The sequence below is a fragment of the Leptodactylus fuscus genome, chromosome 5 (genome assembly GCF_031893055.1).
Source record: "Leptodactylus fuscus isolate aLepFus1 chromosome 5, aLepFus1.hap2, whole genome shotgun sequence".
NCBI classification, from domain to species: domain Eukaryota; kingdom Metazoa; phylum Chordata; class Amphibia; order Anura; family Leptodactylidae; genus Leptodactylus; species Leptodactylus fuscus.
The window spans coordinates 125,662,427-125,685,303 of record NC_134269.1 but is presented as its reverse complement, the minus strand read 5'-3'; the positions used below and the strand labels follow the sequence as shown (position 1 = coordinate 125,685,303).

Here is a 22,877-nt window from a genome sequence, read left to right as displayed (position 1 = left end):
GTCAAGTTTAGGGAGCAGATGTACAGTATATAAATAAACCAATCTGTGTTGCCCTCTAAATTCCGTGGTAAATCAAGGTCTACATGTTCTGGCTTCAGCGGTACAGCAAATGTGCTAGAGGCTGGGAGGTGTACACTCTGGTTTAAAGGGGCTCTATCACTGGGAAAAGTCATTTTTAACTAATCACATCTTTGCATAGCCTTTAGAAAGTCTATTCCACACCTACCTTTAGTATGTAGATTGCCTCAGTGGTTTCTGAATAAGTCCATTTTTATTCATATGCTAATTAGACTGTTACACGATACATCGTGGACTCCTCTCCTGTTGTTTCCTATGGGAGGCTGCTGCTGATGATGACTCCGCTTCCTGTTTGCCTCACACACATAGGAGATAATAGAAGAGAGGAGGCTGCTGGGAACTTCCTGTACTGGCTGAAAGCTCATTAGCATATTAATAAAAATGGACTTATTCAGAAACCACTGAGGCAATTTACATACTAAAGGTAAGTGTGAAGTAGCATTTCTAAAGCCTATGCAAGGATGTGATTAGATAAAAATAACTTTTCCCAGTGATAGAGCCCCTTTAAAGGGAGTATATCAGGTCCATACTGCTTCCCAAATCAATAATGGTTCAGGGGGGGGGGGCTTTATCCATTTGAGGACACAGCCTAAAAACACCTTAAGGCTAAGGCCCCACGGGCCGTATCTGCAGCACTAAAGCGCTGCGTGAAGAACCGCTGCATGAACGCATTGCGGTTCTTTCCGCAGCACTTTTAAGAGAAAGTTCAGAGTTTTCCTCTGAGGACTTTCTCTTAACAAAGCCGCCGGCGTTTCCGTAGATATAATTGACATGCTGCGATTTGCAAATCGCAGCGTGTCGGCACTGCGATCTTTTCCACAACGTGGGGATGGGATTCGCATGAATCCCATCCACTTTGCCTGCACTGTACAACGCCGCGATTTTTCCCGCAGCGTCTCCGCTGTTATACTTCTCTCTCCTGCTTAAACCACTCCTGGCTTTGGCTCCACAAACCGCAGCAAAATCTGCAACAAAAAAAGCTTGAACGTATGAATAAATATGTACCTTTCTTATGTTTGCCAGCCCTATGTATACAGAGAAAATTGAGTTTTATTCAACATTCAAATTAGTTACTTAAAGCACTGGGGGTGTTTCTTTCTATTGAAAAGCATTGCTTTAATAGTTGAAAAACACCCCTGATGCTTTTATTATGGCCTTTGGACATTGGGAGTTGATGCACTCACTGGTCTGCTCCAACGTCACCAAATCATTGACGAAAACACTAAATTGCACAATATATTCATGTAAACCTTGCAATGTGCTCATACACACAGAGGACTGAAAGAGCAAAGTGATTTGATAATGTCAGAACAGTGTGAGGATCAACTCCCACTGCCCAGAGAGGTGCGCTAACAGCATTGTGGTAAAGCATGTTTTCAGTTCAGCAATTTATGTGGATCGAAGGTAATGCTTCCAGTGCTCAAAGTATCTAATTTGCCTAATGAATAAAACTTAATTTTCTCAGCAATCATGGGGCTGTGATAGATGAGAAAGGTTTGATTTTTTTTTTATTTTTTTTTAATTTATTTATTTTTTATATTAATGTTATTGCATTTACCACTGGTGGCAGTTTAAAGTGGTTGGGACCGGGGTGGGGTGGGGTGATGAACTACCTCTAAATGGAGTCTGTCACTATGAAAATCTGTATCCGACTAATGACTTTATCTTGTAGAGTGACTTCTACACTTTCCGAAGATGTCTTTCTTATTCTGTGTTGCAGCTCCATTTTTATGAAAATCAAGATTTTATTCTTATACAAATTAGCTGAAAAGTGCTTAGGGTTTCATCTACTGCTAGGGCTCAACTCTCTCTGCTCTAGACAATTGCTCCTAATTACAAAGAGGAAGATCTCACTCACTCAAGCAATTGGGGTCAGAGTTGGAGGCAATTAACTAGAGCAGAAAGTGAAGCCCCATCAGGAGAGGACGTGCCCTTAAAGCCCTTTTCAGCTAATTTGCATAAGAATAAGACACACACTGTCTCCTGAACATGACAATATGCCATACATGGCCATAAACTGTTGTATTGGTACATGGCAGGACTTGACGAAAAAAGGTGCTAGTGCAACTTGTTACACCATTTCTCCCAATTACAGAAATGATGAAAACTGCTGTTTGGACAGGGCAGAGAAGGCGAGGAGTGTCAATAGACTTTGAGAGAGCTGAATCATTTTCAGGTATCAAGGGATATAGTGATAATTTCTACCCCAGAGATTCTTTCCTAAAAATAAGTAAGCAACAGATGGGGAAAAATTTATATTTTACCAGACATATGCTATATCAGTGGCAGCTTTGTCCCGTGATATAAGAAATATCTTACATGAGGCACCAATCTTTTGCCTGAAAATACAACAGGGCGCACAAGTAAAACAGCAGAATTCACATTTCAGGCCTAATTTGGTTATTTACACTACTCTTGGGGAAAGTTGCAGAGGCTTGAAGGTAAAAATATTGAATCCCCTATTGTAGAATCTACATCCTTCAAGGTGGATAGTAATCATTTTGCTTTCACATATCAAGTGAAAATTTAAAATTTTTAACAAAATAATTTCAGTGCCCACTTTGTGTTAGAGAAATGCATGCCTAAAACCTTTAACCGATTAGTAAACTACACCCCCTCAAGAAATTATTATTAAAGAGGCGTAGCAAGCATTTTTACTCCTTGAGTGTTACTTGTATTTGGTTTCCAGAAATGAATGCACAAGCTGAGTGAAAAATTAAAAAATTGCAAGTTTTCCAGAGATATGCTATTTCAGTGCCCTGCACAAAGCACTTTTGTCTCCGCGGGTTTCAATATAAAAACTACGGAAGCCTGGTGGGCCCTATCATTAATCTATGAGGTGCATGGGTAACCACTGTTTTAGCGGACAGGCTCTCCATCATTTGGGTCCCCTGGCAGCCCTGAATGACAGAGAGCCCAGCACAAGTGTGAACCTAGACTGAGCAGGTTATTCCAGGTACAAAAGTTTCTGGAGTGTTCCTCTGACACAAGCTGGGCACAACGTATCGCACAATGAAATAATGTATTTCTATGGGAAAAAAAATAGCAGTTTCCACTGGGGGAGGGTACAAATGTTCACTGCACCTCTTTATAAATTCCTTGAGGTAAGCTGACTCCCATCAGTTTCCTTCAAAATTATAGAACATAATGCAGCACTGTTTTGTCTGGGAAAATGACACCATGATGGACCCCATTCTAGTTAATTGAATTGGTATGGTGCTGTTCGTATCTGTCATATGATGGTTCTTTGTTTTTTGTTTTCATTTTGCTTTGGTATTTTATTTTATTGCCTTGTAAATTTCCTCCATTCGTTGTTTTAGTAGTTTACTTTTGTGTGTTCATGCTGTTGATATATTTATGGTAGTTCCTAGCCCAACTATTAAAGCTCCTTACTGGGTATATAGCTCTGTCTCGGGGACAGTGAGGAAGAACAGGAATGTTTGCTGCCGATTTACACAATAGAAATTGTAAAGTTTTGGCAGCGCACCATTCCCTAATCTAAATGGTGCTCTTGCCAACTTGAAAATAATTTTACTGTATGAAAAATCTATCTGGCATGCTTTCCCCTATATGCTACGTGTGATCATTTTATATGTATTGTTTTCCAATTATTATCAGGTTAGCGCACAAAAACAAGCAGAACCTAAATTGTGGTTACATATTATACATGATTTGCAGGTGATGTGAACATGACTGTGCTGGAAGTAAATAGGATGGCAGAACATATGCAGCACTCACTGCCAGATGGCTTGCCTAGCATGAACTTCTCCTCATCTATTCAGTGATTGCCTTTTAATGGCAGCCATGCACAGAGCGGAGGTTTCTCCAGATCAAACTGTTATGAGTATTGTACCTAAAGGTGATCAAAATTATAATTATATATCCTGGAGTCAACCCGCTACCCCACTGGTCAGTCATCTGGGTCATAAATACTTACTAAATTCATGGTTTTGTTATAAAATAATCTCACATGCATTATTTATTTATTTTTTATTTTTTTTGCATTGCTGCATGTGACATACTGTAGTACCTATCCTGAATTGACCTGTTTACTAATTCTTTAATCTCTGACCTATGAAATAAGGTTTCCTTGAGTATTGCTCACACTAGTGTCATGGCTTTAGTTCATAAATAAGCTTTATTTACAGTTGTGAAAGCCTCATTTAATTCAACTAAATTTGCAATCCGGTTAGTATACTAATGTAAAATATCCTATTGTAATCACTTTTAAAGGGGTTAGCCACTCTCTTATATTGATGGCCTATCCTTAGAGTAGTCCGTCAATATTAGATCTGTTAGGGTCTGACAACCACCCATGCATATTAGCTGGAACAGTGCAATTCACGGTAACCGTTACATGCAAGGAGCCGAATTACGCACTTGCCATACAAAGTGTAGTGACACTTTTTACATTCTAAGAATAGGCCTTCAATATTAAAAAGTGGATAGCCCCTTATATCCCTTTTAAAGATGTAAGAAATTAATCTCTAGAAAATGACCTGTGATATGCTTAACATATTTTTTTCATGATTTAATTTTAAAGGGGTTGTCCCATAAGAAGGATCCTATCTATACTGCTAGTTTATGTGGATACAAGACTTTCCTAAATACATTGCTTTATCAAAACTGCTTTGTGTGGCCGCTATCTTAATTTATTCACTTCATTGTTGACACTGGCCCTTGGGATTATCTGCTCATTTGTCAAGTGAGGTAGCTGCCTGCTCTCAGGGGGGAGGGTGGGGCTGACAAGCAACGGAACTCCTCATATAGGGGAGGGGGAGGTGAGAGCTCCGGGATTACTGTGCTGTCTATCTTCAGCTTTTCCACTTATCAGCCGGTTTAATTGAATTTGGCTGATAAGGGCTGAGATAAGGAGTCTTTACCTCTCTATGTAATGTAAACTGACACAAATCCAGCTCTGCTACATCAGTTTCCACATCAGGGTCATACTGTGGATCATAGCAGACAGCAGAGCAAGTGAAACCCCGCGCACCAATGTGCAAGAAATCCAGGAAGTGAAGAGAGTACAGAGCCTTCAGGCTGCAGAACAAGAGTTATGGGAATATCCCTCTAAATTTTCCATTTTAGGATAGGTCATCATTATCAGTCTGGTGGGGGTCCAGAACCTAGGAACCACACCGATCAGCTGTTTGCAGCAGATACTGGCATAGGAACTAACACAGAATGGATTTGAAAGCACAAGTCCGTTCTCTTTGTAGTAGCCACATTGGATTACTGCAGCTCAGCTCCCATTCAAGTGTTGAACTCTCTCAAATCTAAATGCTCCATTCCCACAGAGTAACGTGCCGCTCATTTAGATACGTAATCATGTGTCAGAGCGAGGTGCTTCAAAACAGATCCCATTGAAATCAATGGATTATAAAGCCTCCCATTGATTTCAATGTGTAGCGCGCATAAGCCAGCACCCATTGAAATCAATGGGATCTGTTTTGAAGCGCCTCACTCTGACACGTGTTTACTTATCTAAATGAGCGGCGGATTACTCCGTGGGAACGGAGCCTTATACTGATGTTCTATCCTAAGGAAGGGGAAAACCAATTTAAGTATTAATGAGCTCTTCCTTATAACACACTTTGCATCTGTGTAAGTAGAACTTTTAAGGTGCAGGCCCAACATAGAGAACTGCAGATAGAAAACATGTGGAGTTTTTTCCCGCTGCATTTTTTCTTTTTTTTTGGCTGCAAATTTCTTCCCTTATTAAACTTATGGGAAAATGTTCAGGTTTCTAAAGCTAAAATTGCCATGCATGTGTTTTCGAAAACGCAACTTTTCTGCAGCTCTTTTTTTCTGCATGGTCTGGATGAGATTATCCAGAATCTCATTCACTTTGCTGGTACTGTAAAATGCAGCGTTTTCTTTCGTAGATTTTTTTTTTTTTTTCTGTAGCAGCCAAAAATGCTTTGGTTCTATGATGTGGGCATTTAGCTTAAAAGGGTTTCGAGGCTTATTAATTGATGACCTATCCTCCTGCCAGTTATTTGAAGAGACAACAACCTTTAGGTGCGTGCTGAAGCCTCTTCACAGAAAACAAAACACGGTGCCATACATTTGTATGGCGGCTGTGCTTGGTTTTGCAGCTCAGTCCATCCACTTGCATAGTACTGGGCTGTGTACAGGCAATGTGACTAATGAACATGACATCACATGGCCTGTGAAGTGGATAGGTCATCAATATTAGAAAGTGGATAACCCTATCAAATGTCACTAGGAGTCAGAGCCTAAAAGTCTTGTCTCCCATGCCCACAATGAGTCAATAGCTGTGGATGGGTATGGGTGTTTTTTTTTTTTGTAAAGAGCATGTACTAGTACATTCTCAAGGTTATACTACGATGATATATATATATTTGTATATGAAAGTAATCAGTGCTTTACCCCTATTTTACAATGGTTTCCAGTGGTTGCATAACATGATTTGTAATTGCATGTTTTTATGTTACAGCTCATCTACTGACAATAGAGCTGGAACAAAAGTGGCCATCAAGAAGCTTTACCGTCCTTTTCAGTCTGAACTTTTTGCAAAACGAGCATACAGGGAGTTGAGGCTTCTGAAGCACATGCAGCATGAGAATGTAAGTATCTAATTAGCTGCCTTGGCTGTACATTCGTGTGTCATGTAAAATTATACACTGACAACAATCGTGCCACCAGTTCTTCAGCATACAAAGCAACTTCTAATACAAAACCTATGCATGTTCCTATTTAGTAACCTGCTCAGCTATGGAAAGTAATAGACCAAGGTTATGTTCACACGGCGGAAACTGGTGCTGATTTTGAGGCAGGTTCTACCCTGATTCTGTCTCCTATTGTTTTGAAAAGGAGGCAGAGATTGATCAGGAGGCTGAAAAAATAAGTTTTGTGCTTGATCTGCAGCTTATTCAGCTACAGAGTCCACTGTGTGAGACACCCCACACTGACCAGGCCCATTCGTCTGAGTCTAATCGGTGGTGGATAGCCGCAGTCCTGCTTCAGCATTCTGACGCAGGGTTCTGGAGGGCCAGAAAATGAATGAGTGGACTTCCACCTTATTCAGCTTTCATTTTCCACTCTGTGAACTGTTCCTAAATGTCCATATATAGCCTAGTATATAGCAGCAAGACTTGTTGAGCAAATGTACAAATGAGTGAGAATGCTGCTGAGTGCAGACTAAGATCCTATGCACTTGTATGCATTTGAGATCATGAGCTCAAAGAAGTATGTGGTTTTTTTATGTTTTCTTTAATCAGACCAAACATTTTTCCAAATGAGAGTGCATTCACCTCTTGAAATGGAGCTGCAGTGTACCTGTATGACAACCTTGGCAATCATAGGGCATAAGTGTGTGCATGGGCCAGCTCCTTTGAAGCCCAGTAGTCAAATTATTTGCAGATGGGTTGCCTTATTGCGTGCTAGCTGATGGTTGGTTGCTAGCTCATTCCTGCCCCTCTTTGTGGTAAAACAATAGCCAGCATTTGATAGTGGTGTTACATAGCAACAGTGCAGAGGCATGTATAGACAGTAGTTAATCTCCTCAATACTCCATGTTTAACAGTAGTCACCGTTTCAATGCAATATAACTTACACGATGATATATTTTATTCATATAGTGCCAACATATTCTTACTTCATACTGTGCTTTAATTGTAGGGTTAAAGTACAGATGAAATTAAACATTAGAGTAATAAATCAATTAACAGAATAGGAGGGAGAGCCCTTCTTACTAGAGCTTACAATCTTAGTATTGTCAAGAAAAAATTATCTTTGTACCGTATTAGCCAGTGGATATGAAATGTAAATATTGAAGGTATCAAACTACTGAGGACTCTCAATCCATCATTGTCAAGTAAACATATTCCTACAGTAAGCAAGCTTCTGCCTACTAAATGGTAGATATGAAGTAATACAACAAACCAAAATGCTAGGAAAACGGAACCAAAAGGGGGAAAAAGCCAGGCTGCTACCTAGTGTAGTGTATATTTATAGGAAAATGTGCATAGGTGTGCACTCATTTTGTATCACTCTAGAAATAATCGGCACAGCTCATTCATAGATGGTGTTTAAATGGCCCCGCTACATCCGGCTGGGAGGTTTCCATCTACTGGGGGAAAATGGGGTGGAGTCACAGTTTGGGGTCTGTTCAGGTTGTGTATCATCTGACAGGGTTTCTGAGGCAGTCACCATGGCACCTGGAATGAACGCAGGAAGGTATCGGGGCAGGTTTTTATTTATTTAATTTTTTTTGGTCAACTCCTGGACAGTTCCTTTAATTTTGTGTGTAACCCTCTGTTTGAAAGTAGATAATGTCTGAAATGGAAAACTGTATGTTTTAGATAAACTAATGACAAACTGTGTGTTTATTCTGCTGGGAAAGGTTTATTTCTTTTAAAATGAACACTTTTATTGCATGGATCTTTCAGAAATAATTAAAGACCTTGGATCTTTTGTTACAGAGTTGAAGGTTTTTTTTGTTTTTTTTTTAAGTTTCAATATTTTTACATCCTGTCACCATGGAGACACTGACACCATGTAAGACATCATAAAAGTAACGTACTGCAGCATCCTGTAACCTTGAAATAGAATACAGCACAAAGGATCTGATTTCTGTACAGCGACACTGTTATTTTATATGCTGTTTCGTGACAGTGATTTACTTTTTTTTTCTCCTTCTGCATGTTTTTCCAGGTATGCTATTATGGTAGTCGTGCTCTTTAGAGAAGGCCATTGCACTCTTACCCCGTTCTATCTAAGCATTATTTTTCTTTATTTAATGTTGGCAGTCACGGTATGCTGCCTTCTACACATCGTTACTCTGAAAATAGTCATCCACACAAGTGAAGGATGGACTTGTAAAGCTTTTCACACAAACTGGGTAGCTAGCCATCATGGCTGTCTCTGCCACACACATCCGTACACTCCGTGCAAGTGTGTTGAACTGGGAGAGGAGTTGGGAGCTTCCCTCTCATACGCAAATATACACATTTTGTCTGGACTGGCCTGTCGTCTAATGTTTGTCCAATTTTATCCCTCAGTTATTTTTTATGTTTAAGCTACTTGACCTTTTAGTTAAGAGACTTTTAGAATCCTATCCAAGTTATTTTACTTTGGTGTGGCAGCGCTGGCACTATCGCAGTACATAACTCTGTTCAAAATTAGTATTTTTTCAAAGTAAGTGTGATTGTACCAACACACAGATGCTTTTCAATACCATAATTACCATGTGGTCCCTTGACTTTCGCGGGGGATACGTTCCAAGGCCGCCCGCGAAAGTCAAATTTCCGCGAAGTGGAGATGCGGTGTTTAATCTCATGTTAGGGGATGTCCTGCAATACTGTTCATATCCAAAATAGTCTACATACAGTACAGTACAGTTTATGAAATGATATGAGAACTCACCATTGAAAAAGATACACACAACTTTTCTGATGATATTGCTGAGCGGCCGCGGGGAAAACCCGTGGTGTTCAACAAAACAACAGAGTATCCTTCCATTAATATTAAAACCCGTGGTATAGCCCTTCCGCGAAGGTCGGACCCGCGAACGTCAAGGGACCACTGTATTGTATATATGCTAAGGTCCCGGTTTTTGCTTGTGTATCTTTAGTGCTTGTTTATCATTTGGAATTGTTTCTTCTGACCTGGATGCTGTAGATATGCCATCAGAGTGTAGACTGCTAACAGTAGTCTGTCTTCTGCCAAAAGGGTAGCAGACACAATCTATTATAAAGTTGAATAGAACAATGTCCAAAATGGGTACATACTGGTGCTTGAATAGAGGCCCTAACATGTAATAATTTGGTGATTTTGTTCTAAATAACATACAATACTTCCAGGTTACACTTGCACAAGTCCTGCCTGAATGGATCATACTTCTATATTAAATCACTAGTCTGACAACACATGATATGTGATACAGAGGCTGCCAACCAAAGTGGTGAGAATATAGTGAGTGGACTGCAGTGCCCTGAAAGATGATGGGGTTATTTGGTTTGGGGGAAAGACTGCTTTGGGTTGACCTAGTAACTATATAGGTCAGAACAGATATCTAATGATTTTTCCTTCACTTTCCTTTTTCTTTTGGGTTAAGGGGATAGCGTCACTTCTTAGGGAGAAACCACCGTTTAGATGTGTGGAGTTTTATTAAGCCATTTTGCACTGTATTCCTAGGGCTTTGTTGCTGCAGGATAATAGCTTGAACTAGATGGACTTCCGAACTATGTTACTATGGAGTGTGGCGTCCTCTCATAATGACAGGAAACACAGGGAGGGAGGACACTGTCTAACGCTGTAAGGGCATGGTAGAGTTATGTCCTTACATGCCTTCCTCTATCCTTTTGTGCCTGCTCTTCCTTAGTAGGACACACACTGACCTCAATGACACTTTTTACCTATTTATTTTTCTGCAAACTTTAGAGGAAAAATCACTAGTAAATCAAATCTGAATAAATTTAAAACCCCAGCCCTGGCACATGTCTGCAAAAGCTTGAGTCCGTGAGGTGTTCTCTTCTGTTCTGTGTGATAAGCAGTTTAGTTACAGACTTCCATCCAGTTTTTCCAAGCTTCTGATTAGCAAGTCTGCTTGTGTGGTTTCCTATCACCAGATAACCTAATAGGTTTATTGCTATAGTCCGCACCTTATAACAACATGATGTGGCATCTGCTAGAGGAATTCTTGTCTTGGCATTACATAGTATCTATTTACATTATAGCTTGGTCTGACAGAGCTGCACATATAGAGGGGTCTTGATTGTGGTACTACCAAATGTCACCCATATGCTTATAGCACATTAAGTTACCCCACATTATCAGTTAGAAAGACGCCTGTTTTCTGAACGTTTTGTCATTCTTGGCTGCCGTGATCTGTGGCCTAGTCTGGGTTTTCATTGATTGCCTATAGATCTGTTGTTTGGCATGAACAGCTTTTGAAGTGCAACAAATCCACATATTCCCTCTTTGCCCTAAAATATAAATATGGTAGCTTGTTTAATTTCTTTTAATGCATTGCATTTTTTTTTCTAAAAGTCTGACACTTTAAAAAGAGCTAAAAACACAGACTTCAACACTGTCTCAATCTCTTTCAGGTTATTGGCCTACTAGATGTGTTTACACCGGATTTGTCACTGGAGAAGTTCACTGACTTGTAAGTTATCATAATTTTGTACTAACTTTCAGTTAGGAGGCAAGAGAACTCTGCATGCTTTGGAAGAGAATGTGTATGTTGCAATGTGATGTGTGGGATTGCTTGTGTCTTTCTGATGTCTATTGGCTGTGAAATATCAGCATTTGCAGTCCTTTCTGGCTACATACTTAACATATTTTCAGTTAGGCCCTACAGCGATCCTCCTTTTCAGAAGCAAGTTGTGACAGGTTGAAAGAGTTACTGACACACTGGATACTGGTAAATAGCCCTACATTTTCCAGCTTCTGTTGCATTCGCTCCTTTAACTATTTTCTGTGATTTGTACATGTTTTGGAACCCATTATGAGACATTGTATGGTGTAGGAATTTATTTTCCCTAGCTCCCCCAAATTAATAAAAATCCCCATTAAAAATTAATTTATTAAATTCTACATTTATTTTTTTTTTTATTTTTTTTTTACACAAGTCAAATTAGTTCAGGCAGAGAAGACAGCATGAGGCAAGTATGTGGGCAGAACTATGCTTCGATTTCAAAAAAATCAAGTGCCCATAAAGGAAGAGTATAATCCGTACTAGAGTGATCCACAAGGAGTTAAAATTGTGCTTCACTCATTTGTGGTGGTGTTACTCATACACTTAAAATAATGTGGATTTTTGAAACATCATTTTTCTATTAGGTTCCCAGACATTTCATTATGGTATTGGAAGATGCTGCAGCTTTCTCTGTATATGTACGTATTTATCAATAATTATTATAATATTCTAGCAATAATAATCCTTTGTACGCCAGCTGTCAGTATAAAGGTAAGTGAAATAGCCCGGCAGATTCTAGGCTACAGTCTCTTGTGCCTCAGATGCCACCTTGAAAGCCAGCAGAGTAAGTGACCCATTTAACGGATCAGCTAAAAAGTGATGCAGAGTGAGTGGCATCAGCTTACATAGAATATCGAAATCCATCTGATAGAAAAGGGAAAAAAGCCTTAGATGCCCATAGCAACCAATCACAATGCAGCTTAAATTTCTTATTTTTTTATGGGGGGGAGGGAGGGAAAGTGTAGTAGACTAAGGCTGGTCTTACACGGCCATAATGATTTTACGGTCCGCAAGTTGCTGATCAGCAACATAGACACCGCAGATGCCTGTAAACTGCCGCACTCGCCCATAGAGTTCTATGGGCGAGTCCGTGCAGTGCCCCAATTCACGGCTATCACGGACAAGTTCTATAAATTGCGGACCACAGTTGCGGCCCAGCCACACCACGGATAAAATATCCGGTGGTGTAAGAGGCCGCATTGAATATAATGTGTCCGCAAATGGTCCACAATTGAAAACCCTCAGTTGCGGACCATTTGCGGACTTGCATTACAGCCGTTTGAGAACAGTCTAACATATCCTCTAAAAATGGGTACAAATTAGAGATGAGCGAACACTGTTCGGATCAGCCGTTCCGAACAGCACGCTCCCATAGAAATGAATGGAAGCACCAGGCACGGCGACCGGCCGCCGGCAAAGTGTACGTGCCAGGTGCTTCCATTCATTTCTATGGGAGCGTGCTGTTGGGAACAGCTGATCCGAACAGTGTTCGCTCATCTCTAGTACAAATGTGTAATGTGTTAAAAGGATCTGCTACTTGGATGATTAAAACATGATACTAGCAGCCCCACTTCTATAATCATTTGTGATACATTCCTTTGTGGACTTTAAAGTGAATAAATCATATTGTGTCTCTTCATTCCATTTTTTTTTTTTTAAATAACTAATAACCCATGGCAACCAATGACGGCAAAGCTTCCTTTTTTTAAGAGTAGAATATGAAAGGAAAACTGTGCTGTAATTGGTTGCTGTTTTCCAGATTGATCACGGCTGTAGTAATAGAATGCGTCCTAGTGAGTTATGATACAGTGACCTCCCAGATGACTAGATTGGTATAAACCCACATAAAGTTGCCAGTTCAGTGCAGTAATGATCCAGCCATATGGGAGCCCACTACATTATAATACACTATGATACAAATGACCATTGTATTGAAAGCCGGAGGTTTTCAATTCAGGGGCTGTTGCAGTTGAAGTGCATAATTTAATAGCATAAAAATATGCTAGTCATTACTCCAATTAAAAAAGCACACAGTTCTAAGGATGATTTGATTGTGAAAAAAAAAACAACTTTTAGAACTTTATCATCTGAATCCTGCTTCCAATGCTTTGAGAGAGAAAAAACACAACACAAATCCATCATGTAAATTCATCCTAAAGGGGCGTTCACGCCGCTGTCTGCCTCCGTGATTTCGCTGGCTCTCAAATTAAAACCCATTCATTTCAATGGGTTTTTAAAGTAAACCGCCGGTGTCCATATGCATGTCGATTTTGTGTCCATACAAAAAAAAAAAAAAAAAAAGGTTTCACGGCTGAGAAGCTGCATACAGACACCGGCGGTTTACTTTAAAAACCCAGTGAAATAAATGGGTTTTTAAACTGACAGTCGACAAGCTGTCCTAAACTGTTTTTCCTGGAATTTTGGCAGAATCACGGTGGGCAGATAGCAGCACACATGTGAACGCCCCCTTAACAGTGGGTTTCCAGGGTCAGGTTTTTGCTGTGGTTTTTAAAGCCAATACAAGGAGAAATAGCACCAGTCCTGACTCTTTATGATCTGCTTTTTAGCTTAAAAAGAAACTGCATACAAAAACTTGAATGTGAAAACACAACTTAAGAAGGTTGAACAGAACAATAATTGATGTACATCAATAGCCATTTTGTTAAGGTACATGGATCATATTCAGACAGCTGCAGTGTACATTACTGAAGAAAATCACTGTTGCATACAGCTGGATGGATGACTGATATACTGTAGATTGCTTCACAGATATACTGTAATAGCATTTTGTAGACAGATGCCCTTTAAGAAACGTGTCTAGTTTCAGGGATTTACTCCATGACTAAATGCATTTAGGACTTGGCAAAAAATATCAGGACTATCATAGCAAATTTGGGACTGTTTCAAACTAAGTCTAAAAGTAAACACTTAAGAGAATTTAGATCACACACAGCATACAAGTAGATACATCTCTATTACAATAATTTTTAGCAGTTTAATTTGTAAATTGATATGCTCTCACGATGTATATATCTAATGACCATCCCATTTATGAAGTCCTTTAGTGATTTCAATATGTAAGAGACGCATGGACGCCTAGCATGATGGATAACCATGATTCTAGGAGTCACTCTCCCTGCATAGTGTTCAGCCTGGTAAATCAGACACACACGGACTGAGTTTTATGGCTGAAATTTGGTCATGTCAAAGCAACCTTAATCACAGCCATGAGTGCACTTGAAATAATACACATCTATTCTGTGAAAGCTTAAAGTCTCGTATGTCCTTATAAAAGTACAGTAATTGTGAGGTTCACACTGCAGATCCATTAAAAAATGCATACTGCCCTGTTTTTTTCTGATGTAATGCTGGAGCCCTTGATAGAATCCTGACAACCCCCATTGTAGTCAATGGGATCCATTAGGAGGTGTTTGTATCCACTGTTTGACATATGCAAAAAAATTCTGTAATAAGAGCAGAAAAACTTAAACCTCTAGTGCATGTGAACACACCATAAAAACTAGACACCCCCAAAAAACATTCACTCCTCTGTGAATTATGAACTGTATACGCATGTATGTTTTGTGTGTGGCTAAGTGCTTTGTTTGTGTCCTGACATGTCTTTTTGTATCATATAGGATAATAAAATATTAATAATATATAAAATTGTAGTAAGATATACAATCAATAATAATTGCTCTTTGATTACACTACTATTAGGATTTAAGGGGAAAAAGTTTTGCGATTTTGCAAAATACTTTCATTTTTTTCAGAGTTTCTGTCTTCTGCTGTGGTGTGCATGTTGTGGTTTTTTTTGTGTTTTTTTTTTTTAATAGAAAGTTATATCAGTCCTAATATCCATCACAGTTGATATTGACTACTGCCAGACAATGTACATCTGGCCTGATTTAACTTGATTGTGAATTGTCTATCCTTGTCTCCATTTATCCTTCCCAATTCAATGTGAAAAGAGGTTCAGTGAAAAACAAATGGATGTTTCATATACAATGTATAATTTTATGTGCAGCTTGTCGTGGACAATGTGTTATGACTTGTATTAATTTTGTAATTGTTTCACATTGTGGCAAAAGTGTGAAAAAACTCCAACTGAGATGTTACATGCTGCTTTCCCTTAAAGTGATATTAATGACACAATTTAACTACAATTTATATTTAGAGTAATTATCAAACCTTACAAAAGCTACTTTAACTTTGATGTCATTACGCTTTCAATTTAACATGAAATTATTTTAACATAATATTACTAGATTCTAGTAATATCACTAATTCTTAAAGTTTGTAGTTAACATTGAAGAACCTCTCTGCTTCTTGGTAGACCCTGGAAAGCTCTCATGAGATGTCCTGGTGATATATTGCCGGAGCAGAGAAAGTTATTAGAAGCAGTATTTTTATCCCTGTTCATGTTTACTTCCTTTCAGTGAATGGTTCCAGAAGGTTTTATGATGAGAGCAGCAGTGTCTGCAGAAAGCCCTAATAGATCCTAAGGGTTTGATCACAATTATTCATGATCCATTTAAAAAAAAAACATTCATCATAGTTGGCATGGCTTTTAATGACAGCCATGATGTCCATGTGAACTATGCCTAAAATCTACACTATGGTATGCTTCTGCGTTCTTTGAATACTGTTGACACTCCATTGTATGGTTGTATGGCGCTCCTCACTGCATGGGCATAAAGCCTGCAAAAGAGACAGTGATTTTTGGAAAATTCAGAAAGCCCATATATCAATCTGAATGTTTTGTTTAAAAGTATCATACATCAGGGCTACTCTAAGTGAATATCATAAAAATTGTGTGTATGTGTGTGTTGTCTTGCATGTCTACAGTTACCTGTCTTAAGCTGTTTCCAAAATTAAAGTCTATACCATTTTACAATATTGATAGCTGTCGGTACTAAAAGAAAGTAAAAAATCTCTGCATATGCCCTTGTTTTATCTGTACTCATCGTATGTCTTTTTTTTTTTTTTTCAACAGTTACCTGGTTATGCCATTCATGGGCACAGATTTGGGAAAGATAATGAAACATGAGAAACTGTCAGAAGATCGAATTCAGTTTCTTGTATATCAGATCTTGAGAGGGTTAAAGGTTGGTAATTTTACACAGATAACATAAGTAATTAAAGAAGTTATCTGCTTTCTAATATTGATGGCTTATCCCTAGACTTCAGTGTGGCAGCACTACAGTTCCTAAAGCTGCCACTACTCTTTGTACAGCAAGTGAGCAGTGTGGCTTGTGGCATGTACAGTACAAAGAACCGAGAGATTCACTGCGTTGGGCATCTGATCTTTGGGGAGCTGGTGGTGGGGGTTTGCAGATCTATCTTAAGGATAGGCCATTGATTTTAGAAAGTTAATCTAACCTAACTTTATACTATATGTATTAAACTTCTGATACCTAGTTAAGGCAACTAAATATTCTAAAGCTAGTAGTAGTGGTAACTAATAAACTTTTAGGAGCCAGGCAACACTAGAAATGTTGGTATCTATAGATATGTATGGAAATCACTACTAGGAACATTAAACTAGCTCCAGGACTGCTGTATTGGCTTCTAAAATGTAAAGTAAAGTGTCCACCACTGTTGTTATATCTTTGTTTGTTTAAGGTTGAACTCTTTATAAAAGGCAGACACATGTTGTCACCTTAATGACCCATCTTATGTATTTCAAAATTAGAGTATGCTCTTATATGTATATTATGTTTGTCATCCTCTTTTGTCCATACAGTTTGCTTAATGCTTTGGAAGTTTGTCAGTATTTTCTGCTGTCAGTATTAGGGACTTTGCAAAACACTTTCCACTAAGCAAGACAGGGAACCTTTTGTTTTTGTGTAGATCTCTGTAATAACGCTGTAATAACTGCTTATCTCCGTTCATGCATAATAATCAAAAAATCAATAATTATTTCTAGTTAGCACATAATAATTCAGCAGTCTATGGCTAGTGCACCAGCTACACTTAGAATTTAGTTTCATCACAACATATCAAAGCTATAAAGGGGCATAATAGGTTCCCTGTCTGGGACTGTAGTGTTTTCATATTTAATTTATGTAATTTACTTGCTGTAGCATAAAGATCTATGCTACTACCCGTCCAAAATCCAAGGTGACAATAATTTAGCTTTAGTATAGTGGAAGCATCAGGTTGCTGCTATGTTCAGTGTAATATATAGATTGTAGATTAAATGGATGGATGTCTTTGGTGGGATAGAAACAAAATCTCTGACCATTTCCAATCTGTTGTTTACTTTTAATTTCTACTTAGAGAACCTTTGTCCACATCCATATACAGGGTGGCCATAAAATAACCTCAGGTGTTTGGAGTCGTGTGTGGGCTGACCAAATGGACGGAATTGCCTGAAAATTTTTGTGTGCTAATCAAGGCATGGGGAAACCGACGGCATGTAAAAAAAAAAAAAATTAATTAATTAATACGAAAACTCCACACCAGGGGATAATGTGGCGCTGTACAGTGAACGCACGGCACAAAACCCGTCTGTCGATACTTGGGGATGTCCCATTTGGACCACCGACTAGCATGACTGTTCAATGTGGTCATTCTATGCAGAACATGCTCGAAGCTTGCGTGTAACATCTCTGGTGAGATGCTGTGCACTTCCAACGTGATGCGGTCTTTGAGGTCAGGCAGGGTTTCAACATTCTCCCGATAAACACGCTTCTTCAAGTGTTCCCACAACCAGAAATCACAAGGAGTGAGATCCGGAGAGCGCGGTGGCCACGCTGTAGGGAATGAGCGGCTCAAAATCCTATCATCGGGAAAATGTGCACGAAGAGCGTTCTTCACAGGATTTGCGATGTGAGGAGGGGCTCCATCCTGCATGAAGCTGATCGTCTGCGGACACTGCCGCTGTTGGTGTTGGGGAACGACCACTGTTTCCAGCATTGTACGGTACCTCACTGCTGTGACGGAACAGGTGGCAACCCCAATTGGGCCCAAATCTTCGAAAAAGAACGGTCCGATCATGAAGGATGAGGTGAACCCACACCAAACGGTCACCTTGGGTAAATGCAGCAGAGCGCACGCGGGTTTTCGGTGGCCCATATGCAACAGTTCTGTGTGTTGACCGTTCCATTCAGGTAAAAATGCACTTCGTCGCTCCACAGGATATTCCATGGCCAATTGGTATCCACCTCCACTCTGGCCAGAAACATTAATGCAAATGTCATGCGGGTGTCATTGTCACGAGGAAGCAGTTGGTGATGATTTTTAGGGTTGTGGTTTATTTTTTATTTTTTTCATGCTGTCCGTTTCCCCGTGCCTTGATTAGCACACATACAAATTTTCAGGCAATTCCGTCCACTGGGTCAGCCTGCACACGACTCCAAACACCTGAGGTTATATTATGGCCACCCTGTAGTACTACTCTCTACATCAATTAATAGTTGCTACTCCAATGATTCTGGAACAATTGGACTTATTTCTCTAGCTCCCACCATTCCCGAGCAATCAATGGTATTAGTTTTCATGCTTCATATGCTATTTAGGCTCCGTTCTGTCAGGAAGGTGGATTTTGGAGGGCGATTAATTTTGGAGCAGGTGGTTGACCTGATGATTCTTCTTCTGAGGAGAGTGTTAAATACTGTAAACTGTGTTTTTCCTTTAGAAGATACAGAACTACTACTTAATGCTATTAGAGCCATCTTGAATGTAGATGATTCTAAGGAACAAAAAATCTAGAAGAGGTATTTGGCTTTTGAAAGTAGACTGTGTGTCCTCCCCTGTTAGGAGTAATATCTTTTTGGAACAGACCTTGATAACCTATTAGCCAAGGCGGCTGATAAAAAGATATTCCCTCAACTTGATCAGATTTTTTTTTTTCATAGACCCAAAGATCAGTGAAAGGGAGACAATAAAAAGCAGGGAAAATGGAGAGTCTCTAAGAAAAAAGCTAAGGGGTAACTCTTGGGTTCCAACTCACAGTAGTCTATTAAAAAGCAGTCTTCCCTATGATGCTAAGGATCGGGTGTGGGGGGGGGGGACATTATTAAAATTTGTTCTTGCTTGGACTGCAATTCCCAACAGTACTTGGATCCTCAACATTATCTCTGAGAGTCTGAGATTGGGATTCCATTCATTTCCCATATCCAGATTCATGGTGTCATCCCAAAACTCCAGGGAGAAAAGTCTAGCCATATTAAATGAGGTAAGAAGTAGAGATGAGCGAACAGTGTTCTATCGAACTCATGTTCGATCGGATATTAGGCTGTTCGGCATGTTCGAATCGAATCGAACACCGCGTGGTAAAGTGCGCCATTACTCGATTCCCCTCCCACCTTCCCTGGCGCCTTTTTTGCTCCAATAACAGCGCAGGGTAGGTGGGACAGGAACTACGACACCGGTGACGTTGAGAAAAGTAGGCAAAACCCATTGGCTGCCGAAAACATGTGACCTCTAATTTAAAAGAACAGCGCCGCCCAGGTTCGCGTCATTCTGAGCTTGCAATTCACCGAGGACGGAGGTTTCCGTCCAGCTAGCTAGGGCTTAGATTCTGGGTAGGCAGGGACAGGCTAGGATAGGAAGGAGAAGACAACCAACAGCTCTTGTAAGAGCTAAATTCCAGGGAGAAGCTTGTCAGTGTAACGTGGCACTGACGGGCTCAATCGCCGCAACCCAGCTTTCCCAGGATCCTGAATGGAATACACTGTCAGTGTATTCCCGTATACCCGATATATACCCCGATACCCGTTCCAACGGTGTGCCCCCCCACCTTCACCCCAGAAATACCCTGCAAGTCCCCTAGCAATAGAATTGGGGCTATATACACCCACAATTTTTACTACTGGTATACAGTGCCATTGTCTGACTGGGAATTCAAAGAATATATTGGGAATACAAATACCCTCATTTCTTGCTACTGCCATATAGTGCCAGTTTCTGACTGGTAATTCAAAGAATATATTGGGGTTACGTGCACCCACAATTTTTACTACTGGTATACAGTGCCATTGTCTGACTGGGAATTCAAAGAATATATTGGGGTTATAAATACCCTCATTTCTTGCTACTGCCATATAGTGCCAGTTTCTGACTGGTAATTCAAAGAATATATTGGGGTTACGTGCACCCACAATTTTTACTACTGGTATACAGTGCCATTGTCTGACTGGGAATTCAAAGAATATATTGGGAATACAAATACCCTCATTTCTTGCTACTGCCATATAGTGCCAGTGTCTGACTGGGAATTCAAAGAATATATTGGGGTTACGTGCACCCACAATTTTTACTACTGGTATACAGTGCCATTGTCTGACTGGGAATTCAAAGAATATATTGGGGTTATAAATACCCTCATTTCTTGCTACTGCCATATAGTGCCAGTTTCTGACTGGTAATTCAAAGAATATATTGGGGTTACGTGCACCCACAATTTTTACTACTGGTATACAGTGCCATTGTCTGACTGGGAATTCAAAGAATATATTGGGAATACAAATACCCTCATTTCTTGCTACTGCCATATAGTGCCAGTGTCTGACTGGGAATTCAAAGAATATATTGGGAATACAAATACCCTCATTTCTTGCTACTGCCATATAGTGCCAGTTTCTGACTGGTAATTCAAAGAATATATTGGGGTTACGTGCACCCACAATTTTTACTACTGGTATACAGTGCCATTGTCTGACTGGGAATTCAAAGAGTATATTGGGAATACAAATACCCTCATTTCTTGCTACTGCCATATAGTGCCAGTGTCTGACTGGGAATTCAAAGAATATATTGGGGTTACGTGCACCCACAATTTTTACTACTGGTATACAGTGCCATTGTCTGACTGGGAATTCAAAGAATATATTGGGGTTATAAATACCCTCATTTCTTGCTACTGCCATATAGTGCCAGTTTCTGACTGGTAATTCAAAGAATATATTGGGGTTACGTGCACTCACAATTTTTACTACTGGTATACAGTGCCATTGTCTGACTGGGAATTCAAAGAATATATTGGGAATACAAATACCCTCATTTCTTGCTACTGCCATATAGTGCCAGTTTCTGACTGGTAATTCAAAGAATATATTGGGGTTACGTGCACCCACAATTTTTACTACTGGTATACAGTGCCATTGTCTGACTGGGAATTCAAAGAATATATTGGGGTTATAAATACCCTCATTTCTTGCTACTGCCATATAGTGCCAGTTTCTGACTGGTAATTCAAAGAATATATTGGGGTTACGTGCACCCACAATTTTTACTACTGGTATACAGTGCCATTGTCTGACTGGGAATTCAAAGAGTATATTGGGAATACAAATACCCTCATTTCTTGCTACTGCCATATAGTGCCAGTGTCTGACTGGGAATTCAAAGAATATATTGGGGTTACGTGCACCCACAATTTTTACTACTGGTATACAGTGCCATTGTCTGACTGGGAATTCAAAGAATATATTGGGGTTATAAATACCCTCATTTCTTGCTACTGCCATATAGTGCCAGTTTCTGACTGGGAATTCAAAGAATATATTGGGGTTACGTGCACCCACAATTTTTACTACTGGTATACAGTGCCATTGTCTGACTGGGAATTCAAAGAATATATTGGGAATACAAATACCCTCATTTCTTGCTACTGCCATATAGTGCCAGTGTCTGACTGGGAATTCAAAGAATATATTGGGGTTACGTGCACCCACAATTTTTACTACTGCTATACAGTGCCATTGTCTGACTGGGAATTCAAAGAATATATTGGGAATACAAATACCCTCATTTCTTGCTGCTGCCATATAGTGCCAGTTTCTGACTGGTAATTCAAAGAATATATTGGGGTTACGTGCACCCACAATTTTTACTACTGGTATACAGTGCCATTGTCTGACTGGGAATTCAAAGAATATATTGGGGTTATAAATACCCTCATTTCTTGCTACTGCCATATAGTGCCAGTTTCTGACTGGTAATTCAAAGAATATATTGGGGTTACGTGCACCCACAATTTTTACTACTGGTATACAGTGCCATTGTCTGACTGGGAATTCAAAGAGTATATTGGGAATACAAATACCCTCATTTCTTGCTACTGCCATATAGTGCCAGTGTCTGACTGGGAATTCAAAGAATATATTGGGGTTACGTGCACCCACAATTTTTACTACTGGTATACAGTGCCATTGTCTGACTGGGAATTCAAAGAATATATTGGGAATACAAATACCCTCATTTCTTGCTACTGCCATATAGTGCCAGTGTCTGACTGGGAATTCAAAGAATATATTGGGGTTACGTGCACCCACAATTTTTACTACTGGTATACAGTGCCAATTTCTAACTAGGAATTCAAAATGCGCAAGGCTCCCGGAAAGGGACGTGGACGAGGCCGTGGGCGAGGTCGGGGGAATGGTTCTGGGGAGCAAGGTAGCAGTGAAGCCACAGGGCGTCCCGTGCCTACTCCTGTGGGGCAGCAAGCATTGCGCCACTCCACAGTGCCAGGGTTGCTTGCCACATTAACTAAACTGCAGGGTACAAACCTTAGTAGGCCCGAGAACCAGGAACAGGTCTTGCAATGGCTGTCAGAGAACGCTTA

General features: G+C 39.8%; 1 protein-coding gene across 1 annotated transcript in view; it reads left to right on the top strand.

The window, feature by feature from the left end:
• The window catches only part of MAPK12 (mitogen-activated protein kinase 12), a 63,990-nt gene that overhangs the window by 3,205 nt on the left and 37,908 nt on the right, over positions 1-22,877 (top strand). Inside the window, exons 2-4 of the mRNA XM_075274164.1 lie at positions 6,539-6,668; positions 11,154-11,212; positions 16,302-16,413. Coding sequence (XP_075130265.1) covers positions 6,539-6,668; positions 11,154-11,212; positions 16,302-16,413 — 301 coding nt within the window. The remainder of the gene's footprint in view (positions 1-6,538; positions 6,669-11,153; positions 11,213-16,301; positions 16,414-22,877) is intronic.